Source organism: Mobula hypostoma, chromosome 27 (assembly GCF_963921235.1).
Source record: "Mobula hypostoma chromosome 27, sMobHyp1.1, whole genome shotgun sequence".
In the NCBI taxonomy this organism is placed as follows: domain Eukaryota; kingdom Metazoa; phylum Chordata; class Chondrichthyes; order Myliobatiformes; family Myliobatidae; genus Mobula; species Mobula hypostoma.
This window is the reverse complement of record NC_086123.1, coordinates 9,541,568-9,563,900: the sequence shown is the minus strand read 5'-3', so window position 1 is coordinate 9,563,900 and position 22,333 is coordinate 9,541,568. Positions and strand designations below refer to the sequence as shown.

The following is a 22,333-nucleotide window of genomic DNA, read 5'->3' as shown; positions in this document are numbered from 1 at the left end:
ATTTCTCGATGGATGGGGAGGAGATTCGGGGGTGGTATCAGTCATCTCTCAATGGATGGGGTAGAGGATCGGGGTGGTATCAGCCATCTCTCAATGGATGGGGAAGAGGATCGGGCTGGTGTCACCCATTTCTCGATGGATGGGGAGGAGATTCGGGGGTGGTATCAGTCATCTCTCAATGGATGGGGTAGAGGATCGGGGTGGTATCAGCCATCTCTCAATGGATGGGGTGGAGGATCGGGGGTGGTGTCACCCATCTCTTGACGGATGGAGAAGAGGATCGGGGTGGTGTCACCCATTTCTCGATGGATGGGGACGTTGTTCTCACCTGTCTCAAGGTGCTGCGCAGGAAATAGATGAGCGAAAGGCCGAAGACCACGGCAAGGACCCAGCGCTTCCTCAGCACCTTGCGCCACACCATAGAAATGCAGTGCACCATCAGGCCGGCGGTTCACCCAAATCCCCAACTCGTACTACCGGCCCGAATCCATGGCGTTCGCCGTCAGCGCGCCGCGATGCTCCGCCGCCCCAACGCCGCGCTCCCGGCTCCGGTAGGAAAACAACAGCGAACCCAAAGGAAGCTCCGCCCCGGAGCTGCCGCCGGATTGGATCACTCGCTCCGATTCCGCAAATGCCGCGCGTTGACTGGTGGGCGCGCCTGCCAATTCTCCGCGTTCGGCGATGACGCTAAACAGGCGAAAGGTCAAAGGGCAAATAACAAAGGGCTGTCACAGGCAGGGTGACTGCTGCAGTCCGGAATGAATGGGGGTGAGATTACACAGTACTCGGGGGTCTTAATGTTCAGCTGTGTGGTGAACAATGCAACTAAAACATAGCAACCCTCTTCATATCCTACAACAACCCAAAGTGATCAGCATAGAATATTATTACTTTTACAGGGCGTCACCGCTCATGCTGTGAAAATGTGTAATCCAATATTACAGGCTGCTGATTAATGTTGTATTCCAACATAATATTACGTGTACCTCAAGCAGATGATAAAATATTTTAATATGACGTTATATGTGAAATATAATTTCTAGAACTGCTCAATTTACTCTGTGGCATGTACAAAATGAATGTTCATTGGATCTGTTTTTCCAAAATTGATTTTACCATCTACGTCAGTAAAACAACTTTCCATTGCGTTTAGATTTTTTTTTCCAATTTACGACGGACTGGAAGAAGATGCAGAGAAGGCATAGTAGTAATGCGGATAACATTCCACCAGAGAGGTAAGGGTGCCGTTATTTGATTAGAAATAAGTGGATGGGGAAGGCCAAGGGTCAGCCTTGGCAAAGAAATATTTAATAAGTGCAAACGTTGGTACATTGCAAATGTGAGTAGTTAATTTTAATTATTTTACAATGGGTAGAAAGTGGATTTCTTCCATAATCCAGCTGGTTATTAGACATGGTCATTAAATAAATTGTGGTTTAATGTAGTTCACTCTTTCCTTAAGAAAATATTGTAATCTTAGGGTAAGGTCTAGAAGATCAACAAGTATTATATCCTGACTTTTGAAGTTATGGTTTCTCTTTAATTCAGAACCTCTTTTGTTTTAAATTTCTTATATTTTGTATTAGCCTGCTCAAATTTTGCGTGTCTTAAGTACAACTAAAGAGATCTAAGTTTTGTAACAGTGTGAATTTGTTTATTTCTTCCACCAATTATCCTATAGTTTCTGAATACTGCCATATTTGTACGTATGCATTAATTATTCGATCGTTCGTCCGTTGAATTCAAAGATGACCATGGTATCACAGGTTGGTTTGAATTCTGTGAACATGTGAATGGCTGCTGAAGACAGATTGTGCTTTGAACCGCCTGTGGCAGACTGAACAGGAGATCTTGCTTTGAGTTGCATGATTACCAATGGACGTGCTGCTGCTGTGAGGTTATCGTTGCTTTCGCTTCTGTTCTGCCTTGGTTCATAAACTATATTGACAATGGATGGGGCTTCGAAAGGTGGGAAAATAAAGAGTCATGTTTTCCTGGTACTCTACATCATACTGAAATGCTTCAAGGTTGACTTAGTGAGCCCTTGAAATGTTTCTTTTGTTCTTGGTGGGGAATATTTCTGTCCTTCGTTGTCTGCCATGTATAGATTCTGTTTGCAGTTACTCATCTGATATCCTCATCTCATCAGTGTGTAAACCTGTCTATGATTTAGCATCAATATGCAGGACTTCTCATGCCATCTTTTACCTGTCTGCTTCCTCTGACTGCTTATGTGAAACTGATTCAGCCTGATACCATTGTTGCCTAGAAATTGGATTTCACCTTTCAAACACAGCTACGTAGAGTGCTAGCACCTACCTGGATCTCCTGCAGAGAATTAATGAAATTTGGCTAAAAAAGAACATTAAAAGCAGCGCTCTGACATTTTGCATTGTCTCACGCTGAAAGGAGGTGTCTGGTTCCCATTGAGCACCACATGAAGAGCTTGCAAAGACCTCTTCATTGTTGTGCCCTGGGAAGTAAGCCATAGTTACCGAATTCTTCCCCTGTCTCTACAAGCTAAAGTGACTGGAAAGGCTCTCTGCAGTGAGGAAATATGAGGAGGAAGGGGGTAATGCACTCTCCTATTTGTCTCTGCATCCTCAAACAATAGTCTGACCTAAGCAAGGCACACACAGCGCTGGAGGAACTCGACAGGTCAGGCAGCATCAATGGAAAAGAGTGAACAGTCAATGTTTCAGACTGAGAGGGAAGGGGGGAGATGCCTGAATTAAACTGTGGGGGGAAGAGGGTGGCTAGATGGTGATAGGTGAAGCCAGGTGGGTGGGAAAGGTCAAGGGCCAGAGATGAAAGAATCATGATAGGAGAGGAGAGCAGACAGTAGGAGAAAGGGAAGAATGAGGGGACCCAGTGGGAAGTGATAGGTGGGTGAGAAGAGGTAAAAGGTCAGAGTGGGGAATAGAGGAGGCCAGGGGGGTGCGGGTGGGGTAGTTATGCAGCAGAAGGACAAATTGAAATTCATACCATCAGATTAGAGGGTATCCAGACGGAATATAAGGTGTTCCATCCGGGTGAGTGACCTCATCTTGGCACGAGAGGAGGCCATGGAATGATACTTTGGAATTGGAATGGGAATTAAAAAGTTTGGCCACTGGAAAGTCCTGCTTGTGACAGATGGTGCGGATGTGCTCGATGAAGCAGTCCCCTGATAATCTATCCTGATCACTTCCTGTGCTGTGTATAACCCCATGCAAGTTGTTATCTGGCTGATCAAGAGGCCAGTGAACTGATCTTGCACATGGAGACTGCATTTAACAAAGGGAGCGCCAGTGAATCATTTTCTTCACGTTGACTGTTACAAACCAGCTGGCAAATGGCTGTATGCAAAACATCAGTGACAAGTAACAGCTTATCCTAAATCCCTGTGCGATGGAGTCCTTATCTTGTGTCATTGATAAAGATTGATTTTGACCAAAACCTCCCAATTACTGACAACAATGGAGGAAACATATATCATTGGGTAAATCAATAGTGAATCTCAAGCGTGCTAAGTTGAGGGTTTAGACCAGAGGTTCCCAACCTTTTTTATGTCATGGACCCCTGTTATTAACCGAGGGGTTCCATGGACCCAGAAGTTGGGAGCCCCTGGCTAACTTTCTGAGAGAAGCTAACTCAATCTGCTGGACAAATCTTTATGTGTAATTTGACATCTTAAAAAGAAATTGAATGGGTCCAATTTCTAGGCTGGTTTCACATGCATACATCAGGACAGACAGCACAGTGGCTTCCTAGACCTTGGTTTTCGGTTGTTAGATATCCCTGCACTCCGACATAATTGCATGTTGACTGCCAAAGGCCACACTTATTTCGGTAATTCTGCTGTTGATTTCCTTCTCAATATGAATTGCGTGTGACAGTTTACCGATAGCAAAACCTTGGCAGATGATATATCCAATTATGTTATGTTTAAGTTTTTAATTACAGCACTGTTTGTGAGTTCTTTTTATTTTCTCTTTTAGATCAAGGAGTCAGACAGTTGGTTCAGAGAACAGTGTGGATGAGAATGGTGTTTTTGAAGGGCTCAAACCTGAAAGCCCATCCCCTCAGCAAATGTTTTCTGGTTTGACAAGCCTGCAGTCAGGCCCAATCAATGCCGCGTCATTCCAGTCCGGCCTAGTTCTGGGGTCTTCACTCAGCGCCTCAGTTGGAACTGGAGATGTCTTTATTCAGATGACCCCACAAGAGGAGGGAGGCATTCGCACAGAGAACATGCAGAACCATCACCGCCATCGGCATCATCACTACCACCACAGCCACCATCGTTCATCCTTGTTGCATGTTTCTGGTGATCGCCATGGAAATATGGAAGATGGCGGTGATGACCCGGGAACGCCCGCCCCAGCACTGTCAGAGCTCAAGGCTGCAATTGCCTGGCTTCAAAAGGGCCTTCCCTTTATCTTGATATTACTGGCAAAAGTTTGCTTTCAACATAAACTTGGTATGAGCATTTGGATGCTTTTCAAACTTCTGTTAACAACAGATCGCTAAGCTATAAATTCTGTGTTGATTGTTACTGGTTATTTATTACACTGTGGAAAAATTTGGAGTTAGCCCTTAAGTGCCCACAGCAAATACTTGGAAGCTTCCATGCTTAGATCAAGCAATTGAGTCCATGGGACATCAGTTCTGCTTGTATTCAAAAGTTTGAAGTAAATTTATTATCAAACCATGTAGATGTTACCATATACTACTTTGAAATTTATTTTCTTGCAGGCATTTACAGGAAAAAGAATGAAATACAATAGAATTTTCATGAAAAACTATACATAAAGACCGGCAAGCAATTTGTAAAAGACGACGATGTGTACTTAAGAACATTAGATTTACATACATCCTTATTATGCTAACTAATAGAACAATCACAGCAAAGGATTTTGCCCAAGCCCTTCAGAGTGCGTCTTTCAAACCCAATTTTTTAAATAGGTTTTGATGCGCTTTAATGTAAATACTTTTCTGCTATTCTGAGAACTCAGTCTGTCTAGGTACTTTAGAGGGGTTGTGTTGTGGAGGGAAAGGTGTTCTGGTTAATTAAACCTTTTGAAAATAGCAGGACACTTCATACGTGTCACTTACTTACTTATTGAGATACAGTGCAGAAAAGGCCCATATCTGAGCCTAATCACGGGACAATTTACAATGACTAATGAAACTACCAACCATATGCCTTTGGACTGTGGGAAGAAACCGAAGCACGTGGAGGAAATCCACATGGTCATGCGGAGAACTCATTACAGGCGGTGGTGGGAATTGAACCCCTGTCCCCTGTATTGTAAAGTGTTGTCCTATCCACCATGCTACCGTGCTGCAAATGGTTGATTTTTTTTGGTGCTTTTGTGCTGGCCGCAGGTCCTTTCAGATTTGATGAACAAGTATTTTAGGATTTCTGCCCATAGTCTCCAGACTCTTACTTTTGATCATGGCTTGAAATTTTATTTCAATGGAGATGTGTATTGCATTGAATAATATTTTGATACTAAATATTGTGGAGTGAGATATCTAGATTAAGTCGTACAGCACAAAAACAGGACTTTTGATCTGTTGTGTTCATGTTAAGTATCTAGTACCTATTTAAGGTAATCCCATATTAATCCAATTTTATCCACATTTTCACCACATCAGATGACATCAGATTTTAGCATATACCTGTACTAGGGGTAATTGGCCGACCCACACATATCCTTGGGAAATGGGAAGAAACTAGAGCATCATGCATAGTCATAAGTACATACAAACTCTACACAGACTGCACTGGAGGTCAGGATTGAGTGCAGATTATGGGAGCTGGGAGGCAGCAGTTCTTCCAGCTTCACACATAGTTATATGTGTTCTGGTTTTCCAGTTATTAGAGGATTTTTCTGTAGTGGATCTACCTCTCTGAACTTGCTACGGTGCCTCGCTACTTGCAGTAAGCTGGTCTGGATGTGGAGGATAAATGAAGCTTGCCCTGTGTCCTGAGTGTACTGCAAAGTCGAGAACATAGTGGGTGGGTTGCATCACCTTGTCCTGGCCTTTTCGAGTCATACAGCATGGAAACAGAGACCCTTTGGACCATCATATCCATGCTAACCTTTTCAATGATCTGTCCAAGACCCACTTACCCACACTTGGTCCATAGCCTTCCATGCCTTGTTGATTCAAATGCTTCTCGAGATGCACCTTTCAATCAGAGTACCTGCCTTTGCCACCTCCTCAGCCAGCATGTTCCAGATTCTAGGCACTCTCTGTGTGGGGGGGGGGGAAATCCTCAACAGCTCCTCTCTGAACGTCCCACCTCTCTTTTTATTATCTATGGTCTCTTGTATTAGACAGCCCCACCAAAGGAGAAAAGTTCTTTCTATATACTCTATCTGTCCCCCTTTTGATACCTCACTGCTGCCAAAGGCCGATAAACTTTTCTTAAATGTCTGACAACCAGAAACTTTTAAAAACAATTCAACTAGATTTAAATGTAAATAACTATAATGAAAAGCACTTTAATGTCTTAGAAATTAATTAAAATTTTGATATTCCATTAAGATTACTATAAATTTCAAGTAAGGTCAATTGTACCTTTAATTTGCATAGGGTTGTGCCAATTATGTCAGCTATGGCTGGGATAAAGCTAATGGACCAGACCATCGCTTAACTCAGAACATCAGTGCTGTGCAAGGCTGTGATTTCTGCGTAATCATACAATCTGTGAAGTTGTGAAAGTCAGAAATGAGGATCAAATTGACTATTATAAAGGAAATAGCTGGTGATTCTCTGTAGAATCACTGGCCACAGAAGAGCATAATACTTCACTATATCACTGCTTGAAGCAAAACATAGGCGTTTTATGTTCCACTCCTCCATTTGTAACATTCAAATCGGTTCTGCTTGCAACCTGAGGCATTGTAGTGGATGGCATGCTTGTAATTACTGGCATTACATACCGTAGTTTCTCATAAAGAAATAGGATCTTCAGTCTATGCTATCCACACTGACTATCAAGCACCTCTCCCTATCAATCCTATCCTAGCTCTTGAGTTATAGCTTTCTATATCTTGGCTTTTCAAGCCACTTCTTCAACGTTGTGAGAGTACCTTCTGCCACATTCCAAACGCCTCAGTAATAAAGTTCCTTTCTTAAATGCCCTCTTGTATTCACCGTTAATCTGTGCCCTCTAGTTTCAGACATATCTACTATGATCATGTTTCGTACTATCTGTTCTCATACTTTTCTGTACTTCTTACGGGTAACTCCTCAGCCTCCTCTGTTCCGAGGAGAATTATCTTTCCTCCCATCACTGAAAACTTCTTTGACAGGCAACAATCTGGTGACTTCCCAGAACACTCTCCAGAGCAATCTCATAATGTGATGGCCTGACCAGTATTCCAGCTGTCGTCTTACAGATTTTTTTTATATAAAGCTCACTTTGTTTGGTCCCATCTCACAGGTTAACAAAATAGAAACAAAGAATAACCAACCTCCTTGCAAAATCACTTTCCTTTCCCCGAAGGACTAATTTGAGTTTACTATTTCAGCATCCAGTAAGGTTAGGCATTCCTTTTAACTGGGATGGCACAGTAGTGTAGCAGTTTGCACAACACTTTAGAGCATCAGATGTTAAGATTGGGGTTCAATTCCCAAGTTAGCACGTTCACCCTGTGACCACATGGGTTGCAACTGGGTGTTCCCACATTCAAGAAGGCACACAGTTAGTTGCAGGCTGCCAAGCACAATCTTTGCTTATTTGATTTGATGCAAACCACCCATTTCACTATGCTTCAGTGTGACTGTGACAAATAACGCTAATCTTTATTTTAAATCTTTAAATAGCATGTAAAATATAAGATTGGCTCACTGTAATGGAAGGTTATTGACTGGAAGGGTTAACTTTCTTGTTCATTAGTTATTGTTTGTCAAATATTTCCAGCATTTTCTTTCTTTATCAGGATTGCTTTGGTTGTGATGTTTCTAATGAAACTATCTTTCGAACTGGCTTTAGTTGCATTTTAATCAGAAAGCTGCACAGATATTCAAAAACATGTCATTTGAAGCTCAGAGATTTCCCATAATTTGTCATGATATGTATTATTCAGGTCATGACATTAATCAATTGAGCAACTGTCACTTCAGCAACTGGTTCTGGCAATTCAGTATTACCATCACTTTGCAGCAATGTTTGGGAATGTTCCCAGTAATATCAATTATAAGTAATCTACAACTGTCCTTCGAGTGAGATGATCATTATCCTGATTAGGAGGCATGTGCGTTTTGCCTTTGTAAAGATATTGCCAAGTATCACACCTGGGGCTAAACAATGCTCAGAATATTCTGAATTCAGTGGATAGGTAACTGATTCTTATTTGTTTGGGACTTGTGATAACAATGGAACTGGGCTTTACTTTTTAATTCAGTTATTTATGAAGGTTATACATTGGAAGATTGGAGAGGGGCAATACCCTCAAACATTTTCAAATCTTGAAGCTACATACAACATTTTTTTTTTGTTTGCATTCAATACAGGAATTGCTGTGTGCATTGGAATGGCTAGTACTTTTGCTTATGCAAATTTAACGGTTAAACACCAAGTTTCATTAAGAGTAAGTATTCCATATCCATTAGCAGCATCTTTTCTTTGCACCCTTCAGTAAGATACTGTTTTTTTAAAAAAAACACGTAAGTGTTTTTTATTTCCCTTTAGTTCACTCATTGTCCTTTGTGCTGTGTTGTTCTACATTGAAGAGATAAAGAGCATAGATTGCCCTTTATTCGTTCCTTGGACCCTTAACCTACTTTAGTATCAAGTAAAAATGAGGAAGTAATTGTTAACACAAAACATTCTACAGATGCCGGAAATCCAGTGTAACACATAGAAAATGCTGGAGGAACTCAGCAGGTCAGGCAGCATCTGTAGAAAGGAATAGAGTTGACGTTTTGGGCCGAGGCACTTCATCAGGCCCTGAATAAGGGCCTTGGCCCGAAATGTCAACTCTTTATTCCTTTCAATAGATGCTGCCAAACCTGCTGAGTTCCTCTGAAGTAATTATAAAGTTATCTCTTGTGCTGCTCTACACTTTAAGGTTTCTCATATAAGTTGCTTAATTAAATTCCTTAATTTTAACGGAAGTAGAGTGTAGTGAGATGTCCTGTGAATCTGATTAACCTGGATGTGAATACACTGCCACTCTTTACTATGTGCACTTGAAAAAACTGCATTAGATTCAACTTCTATCCTTTATAACCTATTACCAGATTGTCATTGTATTTATTATTTGACTGCAGCTAAATTTTGACTTTTTATTTTGCCTGGGGTAAGGTTGCATTAAGACTAGTTTCCTTTCAGTCACATACCCAAATTGCAGTCCTTATGTGAGCCAAGGTGGTAAGTCTTGACAAGCTGTTCATCTTTCAGAAAGCACAACAACTGAGCCTGCTCTGCTTTCGATCAACATCCACACAAGCAGTTTCCAGCAGGACCACTGGATAGCTATCAAGAGTGGGAACCTTGCCTATTTTTCCTCTCATTTGTAGTTCCCTATAGCCACACTGCATGATATCAACTAATTTGGCACAGACAGGGTTTGTGTCTAATCACATAGGTTATTACAGTTCACATTCTGCTCACAGATCCGAGTTCTAACGTTTTGCAGAGGAAGAAAATTGATCATTTCACAGTGTCACTTTCTGTTAATCTTTATTGATTTATTAATTTAGAACCTGATGGTAATTTGAAACTAAAGATGAATCCCCTAATGAATGACATTATACATAACACATCATAAAAACTGAGGTTCCCGTAAGTGCTATTCTGATTTTTTTAAAAGGGGTAAAATACAACAATATTGCTTTATGTTGTCTTACGAAAGTAGAAAATACAGTGCATTTTGCAATGAAGCAATCTTGCTTTCCATATTGACATCACTCTTAATCAGCACTTTTTCCTCAATGACCTCACTGTATTTTAATTCTTCTTAAGTAATTCTACGTATATAAAATAGAATGTCATTCAATGTTTTTGCCATGTTGCACTAATCATCTATTGCACTTACCAATTAATCTAAAGAGCTGACGAACGATGTTAAAAAGATTGCTTGACTGCTACTCTACTCCTGAGTCCACTTCTGCCTTTCTGACCACAGAGGTGGTGCATCCAACTTAGCTTAGTTACAATTAAAACCCTTAGTCGTACCATTAGCAGCACAATGTTCTGGAATACAATGCAAAATCAGCTGGCCTTCTGACCTGCACACGCCAAGTTTGTTAAATCTGAACCTGCCCCACATCACAACCTGTCTTGGTTTCCTGTTAACCCACATGGCACAGTTGCGTGACAGCAAGTCAGGATTCAATTCCTGCTGGTCTCTGTGAGGAGTTTGTACTTTCTTCCCGTGGCCATGTGGGTTTCCTCCGGGTGCTCCAGCTTCCTCCCACGTTCCAAAGATGTATTGATTAGGTTTCGTAAGTTGTGGGTATCCTATGTTGGCACCGGAAGCACTGTGACGCTTACAGGCTGCCCCCAGCACATCCCTATTGACGCAAATGACACCCTTCACTGCATTTTTCGATATTTTGATGTGCATGTGACAAGTAAAGCAAATCTCAAGTCTTACATTTGTTTTGAATTCTTCAGATTTATACAGAAATCTCACCTCATATTTAAATCCTTCCTCTGCATTATTCCTTCAACTTCAACAACCTCCTCAATTCCTGATTTCCATCCACATCTTCCACCTCATCGTTATCCTGTGCTTAACTTAACTTCAGCCACCCACGTTCCATGTCTGGCATCTCCTTTGTAAACCCTGTTTCTCTCTACCCTCTACTTCACACTTAAGACCGCCCTGCATCATTGACAAAGCCACCTAAGCTTTAGTCCAATGTATAATTTTTGCTGATGGCTTTTTTTAATGCTATTTAAATGCAAATTCAGTTTTACACTGTGCCAAATGTGATTTATGTAAATATTTCTTGGAAACCTGCGAAAGTGTTTTTTTAAAAAAGGGTCCTTGGAGAGAAAAAATAATAGCCTGGAGGCCTTTTTAATAAAAAACATCAGTGTTTTAATAGTACACTTATATTTTTATTCTAACAGGAAAAAAGATCGGTACTTACAAACCTCTGGATATTGGTTTTCCTCACAGGGAACACATTGTTTTTGTATTATACCTTCAGTGCTCAAGAGCTTTATAAGAGGTAAGATGTTTTTAAGTGTTATTGGTTTCTGTAAAATGCTGTTTATAAAAGTGCATTATTTTGAAGCTTATTGGTTGCCCGCTTGTGCTTGGTGGGCCTTGTTTCTAACAGTTAATTTTGAAGGGTCGGATTGCACCTGTAGGCCTGGCATTTATTGTCCATCCATAGATATCCTGAAAAGACGATAATGATTCTTGCTTATGATTCACCTATAGTACTTGATAGAGCTGAATAGTTTACGAGGCCACCTCCCAGGGCAGCCATGTTGAATAGTGTAGGAATGGTGTGTAAATTTTCCTAAAGTAACTAATCTACTGAGCTTAATGTACTCCGAAGCATAAATGCTTTGCTTGCAATTTTGAATTCTGCATCATTGCAAACAGGGGCAGGAGTATTGATCCACTTTCAATAACTGTTTATCCATTTATCAAAATGTAAATTCATAATTCATTAGATAGAATAGATAAATACAGAGGAGGTACTGACAGCTAAAACAGTGATGGTCATCCCATCAAGACGCAATGCATTGTCCATACTACTAAAGAAGTAAATGTGAAGATAGACATTTCACCAGACCTCATTGCACATAGGAGGACCAGAGGATTTTAAATGCCACATTATTGTTTAGAAACAAGGGACTGGATAAGCTTGGCAGCTCCTTGCCAGTCAGTCACCAATCAGTGGTGGGAGACTTTTAATATGTTAATTGGTACTTGGTAAAATATAGGTTAATTTATAAAACAATACAGACTTGTTAAAGCAAGTTGCGTTTGACAAACTTAAAAAAGCCCTTAGAGGTAAAAGAAAGAAAAAGTGGAGATAGTGGCTGTTGAATTCAAACAATCCAACAGTATTAGATAGATTTGTTGGTAAAATGGAAGCCTGTGGAATGAAATGGACTGAGAGACAGAAACAGAGCTGTGGGAAGTGGCTGTTTTTGTAGTGGAGAGACCTACATATTGATGTTGTCAGTATTCAGGTGACACCGCTGCTCTTTTAGCTATTATTTAATGACTTAGACGTTCCTCTGTGTGCAGCACATAAGTTCAACATTTGCAGATAAAAGACTACAGTAAACAGTAAGAAGCAGGAATCAAAAGACGTAGGACCTTCCAACGTTGAGAAGTGCCAGATGTTTCCAGCTGATTGGGAGAAACGAGACGAGGCAAATATCAGCAACATAGTACAGTATTAAGGACATGACCAAAGCTGTTCAAGTGTTCAGAATGCAAATGGAGTTGTATGTGAATGCTTGAAGTGACATGACTTTCAGAAGGCTGTTGTAAAGGACTAGGGTAACCCTGACTCGTATGCTTACAAATGGTGGTCTAGAGTGCAAACGCAAGCAATTTATACTGATGCTTTATACTATAAAAGTTAAATCATACCTTTAATTTTGTATCACTTTATGACCTTCGTATAGGTGTCAGATTATAATAAAATGTATCAGAGACGAAAACTAGCAATATTGGAATGGTTCTCTTTAAGCCAGACAAACGATGCAAGATTTGATAAGTGTTTAAAATCATGATAGAGTAAATAAGGAAGTACTGTTTATGATGGCAGAGAATTGACAAAAAAAAGCAGAAGTTACTATAATTAGGAATGAACCCCACCAGTGCAGTGAAAGAAAAAAATTCCATGAAAACTCCCTCCCTATTCCTCTTGCACTATTTATTTTTGTTGTCACTTGTAGTGATTTGTTAAACCTGCCACAAAGCAACAAACTTCACGGCCAATGTCAGTGAAAATAAATCTGATTCTGATTCTGATGGAATGGAAATGTTTGAGGACAGTGGAAAAAGGAAGAGGCCTATTAGTCAGCAACTACAGGCTAGTCCAGTCAGTTCAACCTCAATGGTGAGAATGCTTTTGGAAGCATTGATCCGAGACTGGATTAACAGTCATCTAGATAAAAATGGATAAAATATGACAAGTCATCACAGAATGGCAGACCATGTTTAATCAATTTGATTGGATTTTTTAAATGAGATAACAGACTTAATGAGGCTATGCAGTCAATGTGGTGTCCAGAAGACTTTCTGGTGTAACAGGCTTATCGGTAAATTTGAAGCACTTGGCTTAAAGTGGACATTGATAACATGGGTAAAAAATAGCTAAGTAATTGATAACAAAAGGTCATGATGATTAGTTATTTTTCGGACTCGATGAAAGTGAACAGTGACATTTCCCAGGGATTGGTGTTGAGACAATTGCGTTTACTTAATCCACATTAATGACTTAAACCTGGAGAATTTCTAAATTTCTAGATGACACAAAACTTGACAGTATTGTCAGCTGCAAAGGGGATGATGATAGATTACAGCAGGTTAATGGAATGGACAGGCAAATGTAGATGAAGTTTATTGTGGATAAATGCGAGGTAATGCATTTTGGTTGGATGAATGAGGAGAGACAATATAGAATAAAGGTTGCGATAGAGATACAGGAGCAGAGAGACCAAGAGAGATAGGTGCATAATCACTGAAAGTGCAGGGCTGGTTGAGAAAGTGTTTAATGTGGTTTCATGATTTTGAGCTTTTTCAACTGAGGCATTGAGCTGTAAAAACAGGGAAGTATGCTTCATGAAAGACTGGTTCAGCATGAACTGAAGTACTGTGTTCAGTCTATTTGCCATGTGAAAGTGCTAGAGAGTTAGTCCAGAAATATTTACGACAATGATTCCTGAGATAAAGGATCATGGATATAAGGGTATTGGGCTGAATGGCCTAATTCTGCTCCTGTATCTTAGATTAGAGAGACAGGGCCTAGTTTCTTGAGAGAAGAAGAGGCTGAGGAGAAATTTGATCATTCTTATTATTGTTAAATGATAAGTGGTATGAACAGAGTGGATATTGAGAGGTTATTTCCTTTGATGGACCAGTTATGGATTAGAAGACATGGATACAAAATAAAGGGATAGAAAATTAATAATAACGTAAGGAAAAATTTGCCTATGCAGCGTGTGTTTGTAACTTGAATGCACTCTTCACCAATGTGGTGGAAACAGATTCTATTTGACTTTACGGAGTCTAATGGATAGTGAGGAAAAAATTGCAGGTTCACAGAGGAAGGGCTAGAGGGTGGACCTATTGCATTTAAAGCAGGGCTTCTCTACATTTTTTAAGCGGAAGGCCCCTATCATTAACTGAGGGGTCAGTGGACTCCGGGTTAGGAACCCCTGTAGGCCAATTGTGGCCAAATGGGACTACCTTAGGGGGACACCTTGGTTGTCAAGGACTGTTGAGCTGAAGAGCCTGTTTCTATACTGTATTACTTCATGACCATGAGTCGCACTAGCAGAGAGATAGTACAGATATAAAGGGACAAGTGGCCTCCTCCCGTGCTATGCCATTCTAATTCTGTGAAATTGGATAGTTTTCTCATCGCTGGTTCTGTCATACTTGCCGAAATGACTGCCCTTGTTCTACAGTTACAGACAAAACTATTGGACAGTTTTATATCATTTCCCTTTGTGTCGCTGCCTTCACCATCGGTAATTGGACCCATTCCTTGTTCCAGAAGCATGCGAGGGAGAAACTCTCACACTTGCTTTACAGAATCAGGTTTATTATCACCGGCATGTGACGTGAAATTTGTTAACTTAGCAGCAACAATTCAATGCAATACATAATATAGAAGAGGAGAAAAATAATAAATAAAATAAAAATAATTAATAAATAAATAACAGTATACGTATATTGAATAGATTTTAAAATGCAAAAAAGCAGAAATGCTGTATATTAAAAAAGTGAGGTAGTGTTCATGGGTTCAATGTCCATTTAGGAATTGGATGGCAGAGGGGAAGAAGCTGTTCCTGAATCGCTGAGTGTGTGCCTTCAGGCTTCTGTACCTCCTACCTGATCGTAACACTGAGGAAAGGGCATGCCCTGGGTGCTGGAGGTCCTTAATAATTGGAGCTGACTAGATTTACAACCCTCTGCAGCTCCTTTCGGTCCTGTGCAGTAGCTCCCCCATACCACACAGTGATGCAGCCTGTCAGAATGCTCTCTACGGTACATCTATACGAGTTTTTGAGTGTATTAGTAGGAATGTTATTTACACAACGTTGTTGTAGCCAAGTCTGGAGTCAAAACCGGTTATTGTATACATGCAAACCAAGAACCTTAAGTGAAATGAAGATAAGTAGTCTTAACTGAGATGAGACCAAGTGAAAATGAAAAATCTATGTGCATTTAGAGTTTATAGAGAATAGTTGATAAGAGAATTGGTAATATTTAGAACACCTACTTTGCCTTTTAGTAATAACAAAAGCAATTAAAATATTCAGGTATAAAAATAGGAATATGAAACCTACCTAGTTATGTCACTATTACATTCCTTCGTATCAAGGATCATGTATTGATCACAGTACAAAACTTTGCTAATTCCTTTCTTTGAATTATCTTTTCATGCAATTATTTTCAATTTTATTTTGTCCTGCATGGTTTGCAAGATGTCATTTGCTTTAACATTGATTTCTTTATAGGTTTCATTTGTAACAGTCAGATTTTTGAACAGTAGTTGAGGCAAGTGTTGTGTTAATCTGAATCTCTCATGCAATGTGAGTATTCGATTTTGTTTTCATATTTTGATTCTTCACTGTAATCTTTCTTTCTAACTGCTCTATTGTAATGGCTAAATGCAGACCTAATTTACATCACAATTTTTTTGCCTATCAAGGAAACATTTCTCATGTCCAACTAATTGGTGAACAGCCGCCATGCTATATTTCATTTTATAGTTTTGATCTAGTGCCAGTGATCAAAAGAGATTTTCTTTAATACAAAATTTTCCTATTGGGAGATGCGTCAAGGACAGGAAGTCTTATCATTGAAGCCAAAATACTATCACCCTATTTACCCTTATTACTTTCTCATTGGTGTTTCCAATTTGTGAGCCTTCTGGTTTGTACCCTGAAGCATTTCATACAATAGTATGAACAGATGCCAAAATCAGGACAATGACTAAAAGCTTGGTAAAATGCATGGATACTGAGAAGAATTGTAAAGGATGGCAACTGTTTATAGGTTGAGGGGGACTTTCTAAGGAGCTAGGATGATGCCCGACGAAGTTTCTCTCAGTTTGCAATTTTGAAGGGATAATGGAGCACATGAAGGCTAAAGGGAAAGAATCAAGTTTTTTTTTCAGGAGCGGCAGACCAATATATTCGTAGTGTTATAGTAGAGGAACTAAATCTGGGGACATTTATGGAGTTAGAGTAACTAGCTCATGAGCACTTTGAAGAAGAATTTATTTGTTTTGAGGGGCACAAAATCAATGTGTAGATGAATTCTTGGAAAATAGTCACAGGTTAGCATGTATGGAACTACATTTGTTGAATTTAGATTATGGTTAATAATCTACTAATCTAGAGTATGGTTAGAAAGCATAGAGGTAGAAGGGTTGAAGTAAAGGAGTAGAAACACAAATACTCTGGAGGAAAGTGGATTTGGAAGTTCAAAGAGCCAATAAAGGATAAAAACTGTAGGGGTTTACTAATTATTTTGTAGTTTTTACACATGGCTGGAGAAAGAAATGGCAAAGTTTTCAGCCGTTACTTAAAGGAAGTTTGATGATGATATCTGACAGTCAGCCTTGCAAAGCAGCAGTTTCCAGAGTTGAACTGGAATAACGTCAGCAGAGTTGTAAAAGCTGATGTGATTTTTGGGTAAGAAAATCAAGGAGAGAACTCTGGGCAACTCCAAGTGACGGTGCACAATATGAAGGGAGGCCGCCTATGGCTACACTTGGATTGATTGGCATGGAATCCAGAGGAGATATTACGAGGTCTAATAATTCATAAAGGCATGACAAGAAAAGATAGATGTCCCAAAGAGGCGTAAATCATCATGAGTGATGAGAGTGTCATTTGTGATTTTGGTCAGGGCCATCTCAGTATTGTGAGCGAAAGCCTTTGGCTACAGGGAAACGGAGTACTGATATTCAAAACGATGGAAAAAAATAAGAATGAATGCAAATTTGTAGGAATATGGTTTTAAATTTGATGTGATCTCAATGCCACATCAGTACATACCAATGTAGGTCAGGGAGACGAAATACTGAGCAATCTTATCTCAGTTATTAATTTTTTTTAAAAGAAGTTCTGTCTTATATGTATTCCAATTGTGCTTTTTAAGTTCTTGCCCTATACAGAAAATGACAGTCTTCCTCTGTGGTATTGTAAATGCTTGAAAACGGGATATCCCAAAATGTAGTGGGGTATCTCCAGAATCTTTCAATATGCTCTCATTTGGTGAGACATGTCTTGTGTCCAGTGGTTTTTGGGGGTGAGGAATTCCCTGCTGAACTATCCTCTCAATGGCAGATTGAGGGTGTTATTTTACATTAAAAATATGCTGCTCTTCCTTCCTCCCCTTTCAATTTTTATTATTCACTCGAACTATCAATGCACAAATTGTTGCACTGAATATATCCTATAAGTTTACTTGTTACCTATGCCTTTTGTTGCTAAATTATCCACATTATTAGGCATAATGATATTTGCATACGTACTCCAAATATTTTATGTGTGCCCCTGTGCTTTGTTTCTGTTCACAGCTTGATATTTCTGAAGACTAGTGTGGAAAGCATGGATTTCTTTGATTTGCTTTGGATTGCAGGAATCACAGACTTTGTCCTGAAGTACATCACAATTGGTTTCAAGTGTTTGATCCTCATTCTGCCCAGAATTATCTTAGCTTTCAAGTCGAGGGTATGTTGGTCCCACTTTCTGTTCATTCCTGTACGAAGGTTATTCTCTTATCAGTGATGCTTTAATCTTATACATTTCTAATTCAATTTTAAAAGTTCTCATTTCCAAAGAATAGGTCAAAAGAAGTTTGTGTTATGTTAATTGAACAGAGAAACTTCCCATGTTGATACTATTGATTCTCAACTGAATAACTATAAATAATGATTTCCATGTAGACTTGACCTCGGACTGTTATAGCAAAATGCAAAGTTTTCAAGCAAAATGCAGAATAGTTTTTTTAAAAAAGATATGATTGCTAACTTGCTCCATTACTTTGTTAACTGGTGGCACATCTGCTGAGATTTTGTTGAACTTTACCGTGTGCATGACACACACAGATGTAATTTGCTACTTTTGTTGTCACATTTCCCACAAAAGAGGGCGCAACAAGAGGTTTGATGCCCACTTTAATTATAGGGGCTAGTCGTACGTTAGCTGCTATCAGAGTCTCCTTCCAGGTGAGTGCCTTCAATGTTTGTAATCTCTACCAACAACCCCTCCTCCTTTGCAGCTTCACAATCATCTTTAAGGAGGTGCCTCAATCACCTTCTCTCCATCTTAACCCCCAGTTCATTTCCTCCAGTATTAACACTCCATAATGGCTAAACTCAGATCTTTGGCATCATATGTGTGGCCTGCGGCTGCTTCAGGAAATATGCTTTGAGCCACTGTGTGAAATCAGCATGGTTCCAGGGACAATACTGCTTCAACATGCACTTTAAGGTACATTGCAAAATGTAGATCATGGGTTTTAAATTCTCTGGAGAGGGTTACTGTAAAATAACCTCTGTGCCCAAGTTTGATGCTCCTGGATCGTATGATCACTCATCAGGATAATAATTTGCAATGCCCTATTTGTTTGTCAGCTGCTGATGCACTAATCAATATTTGTGGTTTGGCTTTTACATTGTCACATGCATCGTGCAGCTTTTCAAAATGGCTGCAGCTTGACCAACACATTATGAGATATGCTGTGCTCATTCCATTAGGGAAAAATATGTACTTCAGCATTCTTGTGGACTCGAGATTCCCATTTAGTGTTACAGTCATGGAAAATTTATGAAGCGGAGGGGCATCCAGCCCATTGTCTGAGACAATCAGGAACAAAATAACTATCTGCCCTAATGCTGCCCTTCCAGCGCTAGGTCTATAACATTGCAGGTCATAGTTTAAATCTGATCAAGATTTCTGTCTGTCAGTTCTCCCCTAATTCTTCGATCAAAAACATTCAATCTAAGAGCCCTGCTTTTTGATCCCTCGGTCAAGGGAAATAGATCCTTCCTTTATCTGATCCCCTCATTTTATACACCTCTGTTAAGTTTCCCTACAACTTCCCCCTTTCCAAAGGAAAACAACCTAGCTTATCCGATTCAGTCCTTGCAAGATATTTGAAGATCTTTTTAGAGCAATTACAGCTTTTCTGTAATATGCTGATTTCAAGCTCAGCTTAGCTATTTTGTGAACAGTTCCAGTGTAATCTTCCTGCTCTTGTATTTCATGCCTTGCCAATTAAAGGAAGGCAGCCTTTTCAACATATGTCTTTATACCCACCTTTTTCTGCCACCCTTTGAACATTCACTCCAATGCCCCTCTTTTCCTTGACACCACTTCATATCTTGCAGCTTATTGTTTATTCACTTGCCTTGTTGCCAATGGCAACATTTCTCTTCTGGCTTTCTTTGTGATTTTACTTCTATCCCCAATCATCCAGGACTTCTCCAATCTGCAGAAATCCAAGGCAGAAGATATGGTGCGTCTCTTCATGCCTTCCCATCATTGGTGGCATAAAAAGGAAATAAAGTGGCATCTGGCACTCTTTTAACAGTAATATGAACAAATATTGTTTTTTAAAAACTTTTTTTGCAGTATTACAAGCAGATCCATGGCTAATTGGCTAATGTATAAATTTAATATTTTACAGTGCATGCAGAATAAACTGAAAAGGGACCAAGCACAGAACCTGTGCATCGTCATAGATAAGTGCAGAATAAATAAATTAAAAAGATTTATTTCTGAGAAAGAATAAGTTCTGGATGGATTGCATGGTTTTGTTAACCTTTTCTATATTAGACAAATTAAGGTAGAGGGAGAAAACATCAGAAAGATGAACAACTTTTAACCACTGCATAAGATAAATTGTTCTCCCCTTCTGCAGCTTTTGCCCTTGACGGGTTGTCTAAATGACTGGTTAAATTACAATAAATCTTGCTTAGGCATCACCCCTAAGTTTGGGTCATCTAACCCAATACCACCACCACTGACACTTCTTTTTTGAGCAGTTGCTAAACCTCGTTAGATGGGCAATGTATGTGGTTTCTGTGCTTCAGTTTATGAGGGATGATGTTATTATTTAGATTGAAAGATCTTTTCATGTCTCATTACCACAAAATGCTATTGGGACATTATTTCCTTGACCTTTTATTCTTGTTCCTTCAGTATGCTCTGGGTTCAAAGATTTTGTGATGATAACTATAGATTCATGTCATTATAAATAGTCATATTTAATTTACTAATTTGACCTCCAATTATTTATAAGTAAATGTTTTTCTAATGGATACATAACATAGCAGAAACTAAAGCAACGTGCTTTTTGTTGAAGAAAAACACAGCACCTATCCATTTTCTTCACTGACCTAACATGCAACATAGCTGATTTAGTGATATACTTCAGATACTTTATACTTTATTGTCGCCAAACTATTAGTACTAGAACGTACAATCATCACAGCGATATTTGAATCTGCACTTCACACTCCCTGGATTACAAATATTAAGTATTAAAAATATTAAAAGTAGTTAAAATTAGTAAATATTAAAAATTTAAATTATAAATCATAAATAGAAAATAGGAAAATGGGAAGTAAGGTAGTACAAAAAAAACCAAGAGGCAGGTCCGGATATTTGATATCTGCTAACCAGCTTGGATGAAGTTTCTAAAGAGAAGAATACAGGAAAGAAAGGAAGACGAATGTGATGGGAATTATTAAAAACATCCAGACAGATGAGTTACAAAGAATTTCAGGTTACGCATTCTGTTATATTAAATGGAGCCATTGACATGATCAATTGAGTGAGCATACTAGATATTAGATGAAATAGGGCTAAACAAATTATTGCCTTTTTTATTGACACCTTCTAGCAAAGATTACTTTCCACGTCAACTTTCTTCCTGCCTGTCTTTTATTTTGAGTAGTATTTGATTCTACGCTAATTAGTAGAGTGGGTCCGGGAAACTATAGCTTCCCTGCTGACAAACCTTCCTCGGCATGACTAACTTGCACACTTTTCCTTCAGTAAGCGTTGAGAGGACTTTGCAAAATGGGGGTAGTTGATGACTAAATGAGGCATTCAGTAGAAGAGGGGAAAAGGTTTGTGATGTTACTGAGTAAGGTGCGCTAATGAACAGCTGCCAAACTCTGGCTTGTGTCAGATATGGCTTGAATCATTGAAGAAGAGGTAAGATGCAATCTGCAAGGTGTAAATATTTTAATACAGGGAATTCACACTGGTCTAGGCTGGAAACAGAACTTCTTGTAGATACTGTTGTGATGTCATTTGAGAAAGTGTTATGGGCTGTCATATGAGAATTTTTACTCGCCTGGATGGATGAACTGATTAGTCTCCTGCTCCCTTTATCAATCATTGCTGTACATTTACCTCTGTCAGTGCTACGATGAAACTTGGAGATTTTGCCCTTTCTGTCATCAAGTTAATTAATGGGTCTGAACTCAATTTTCATTATTGTACTCTTCCCTCCATCAAATTATGCACCTTTCCCTCAATCGTATTGACAATTGTTAATGAGGAATATGATCTAATTTTTTTTAATTTAAGTAGTTGCAGCATGGGAGCCAGCAGTAAAATCAGAGCCGAGGTTGGTCTTGCTATGTTGCTTGTATGTTTTTAAAAGTTAATTGATTTTATTATTTTAGGTGTGATGGTCAACGCTGTCTTTTGTAATTTATTTCCCAATGGTCTGCTTCGAAAAAAAACAGGTGGTTTTTCCTTAATGTTAAATCCAAGCTGAGGTTTCATTCCAAACTAAATTGATGACAAACCTACCATCCAATAGTGGTGCTTTCTAAATAAATGTATTTCATCGTCACTGGGTAAAAATAACAACACTATGGGAACTTTCTCCCCACACAGGAAAGCAGTTCGTCACAACATTTTCAAGGACAAAGGGAAGGGACAACAGCTGTAGCCTCTGCTGCCAGCACCCATACCCCACGGATAGATACTAAAACTAAAATTGCCAAACCCTTCTCTATATAGCTCATCTTCCTTGTTGGTGAGACAATGTTGTATAATGTAGTATTTTGAAAAGTGCGTGGAGATCAGTGAATTTTAGTTAAATTATGTTCATTAACATGTGAGTTCTCATCTGTATTCTAAAAT

The 22,333-nt window shown here is 39.3% G+C and overlaps 2 protein-coding genes across 5 annotated transcripts in view; one reads left to right on the top strand and one right to left on the bottom strand.

The window, feature by feature from the left end:
* The window catches only part of spring1 (SREBF pathway regulator in golgi 1), a 33,963-nt gene extending 33,383 nt beyond the window's left edge, over positions 1 to 580 (bottom strand). Inside the window, exon 1 of the mRNA XM_063034200.1 lies at positions 329 to 580. Within this exon, the coding sequence (XP_062890270.1) occupies positions 329 to 439 (111 nt within the window). The 5' untranslated portion in view covers positions 440 to 580. The remainder of the gene's footprint in view (positions 1 to 328) is intronic.
* A 138-nt stretch (positions 581 to 718) lies between these two features.
* Positions 719 to 22,333, top strand: part of rnft2 (ring finger protein, transmembrane 2) — a 32,863-nt gene continuing 11,248 nt past the window's right edge. For 2 of the 4 annotated variants that reach the window (XM_063034198.1, XM_063034196.1), the window contains exons 1-6: positions 719 to 768; positions 1,154 to 1,235; positions 3,981 to 4,459; positions 8,512 to 8,588; positions 11,081 to 11,181; positions 17,743 to 17,896. In XM_063034198.1, the coding sequence (XP_062890268.1) occupies positions 759 to 768; positions 1,154 to 1,235; positions 3,981 to 4,459; positions 8,512 to 8,588; positions 11,081 to 11,181; positions 17,743 to 17,896 (903 nt within the window). In that variant the 5' untranslated portion in view covers positions 719 to 758. The other 2 variants (XM_063034199.1, XM_063034197.1) reach the window with 2 other exon arrangements.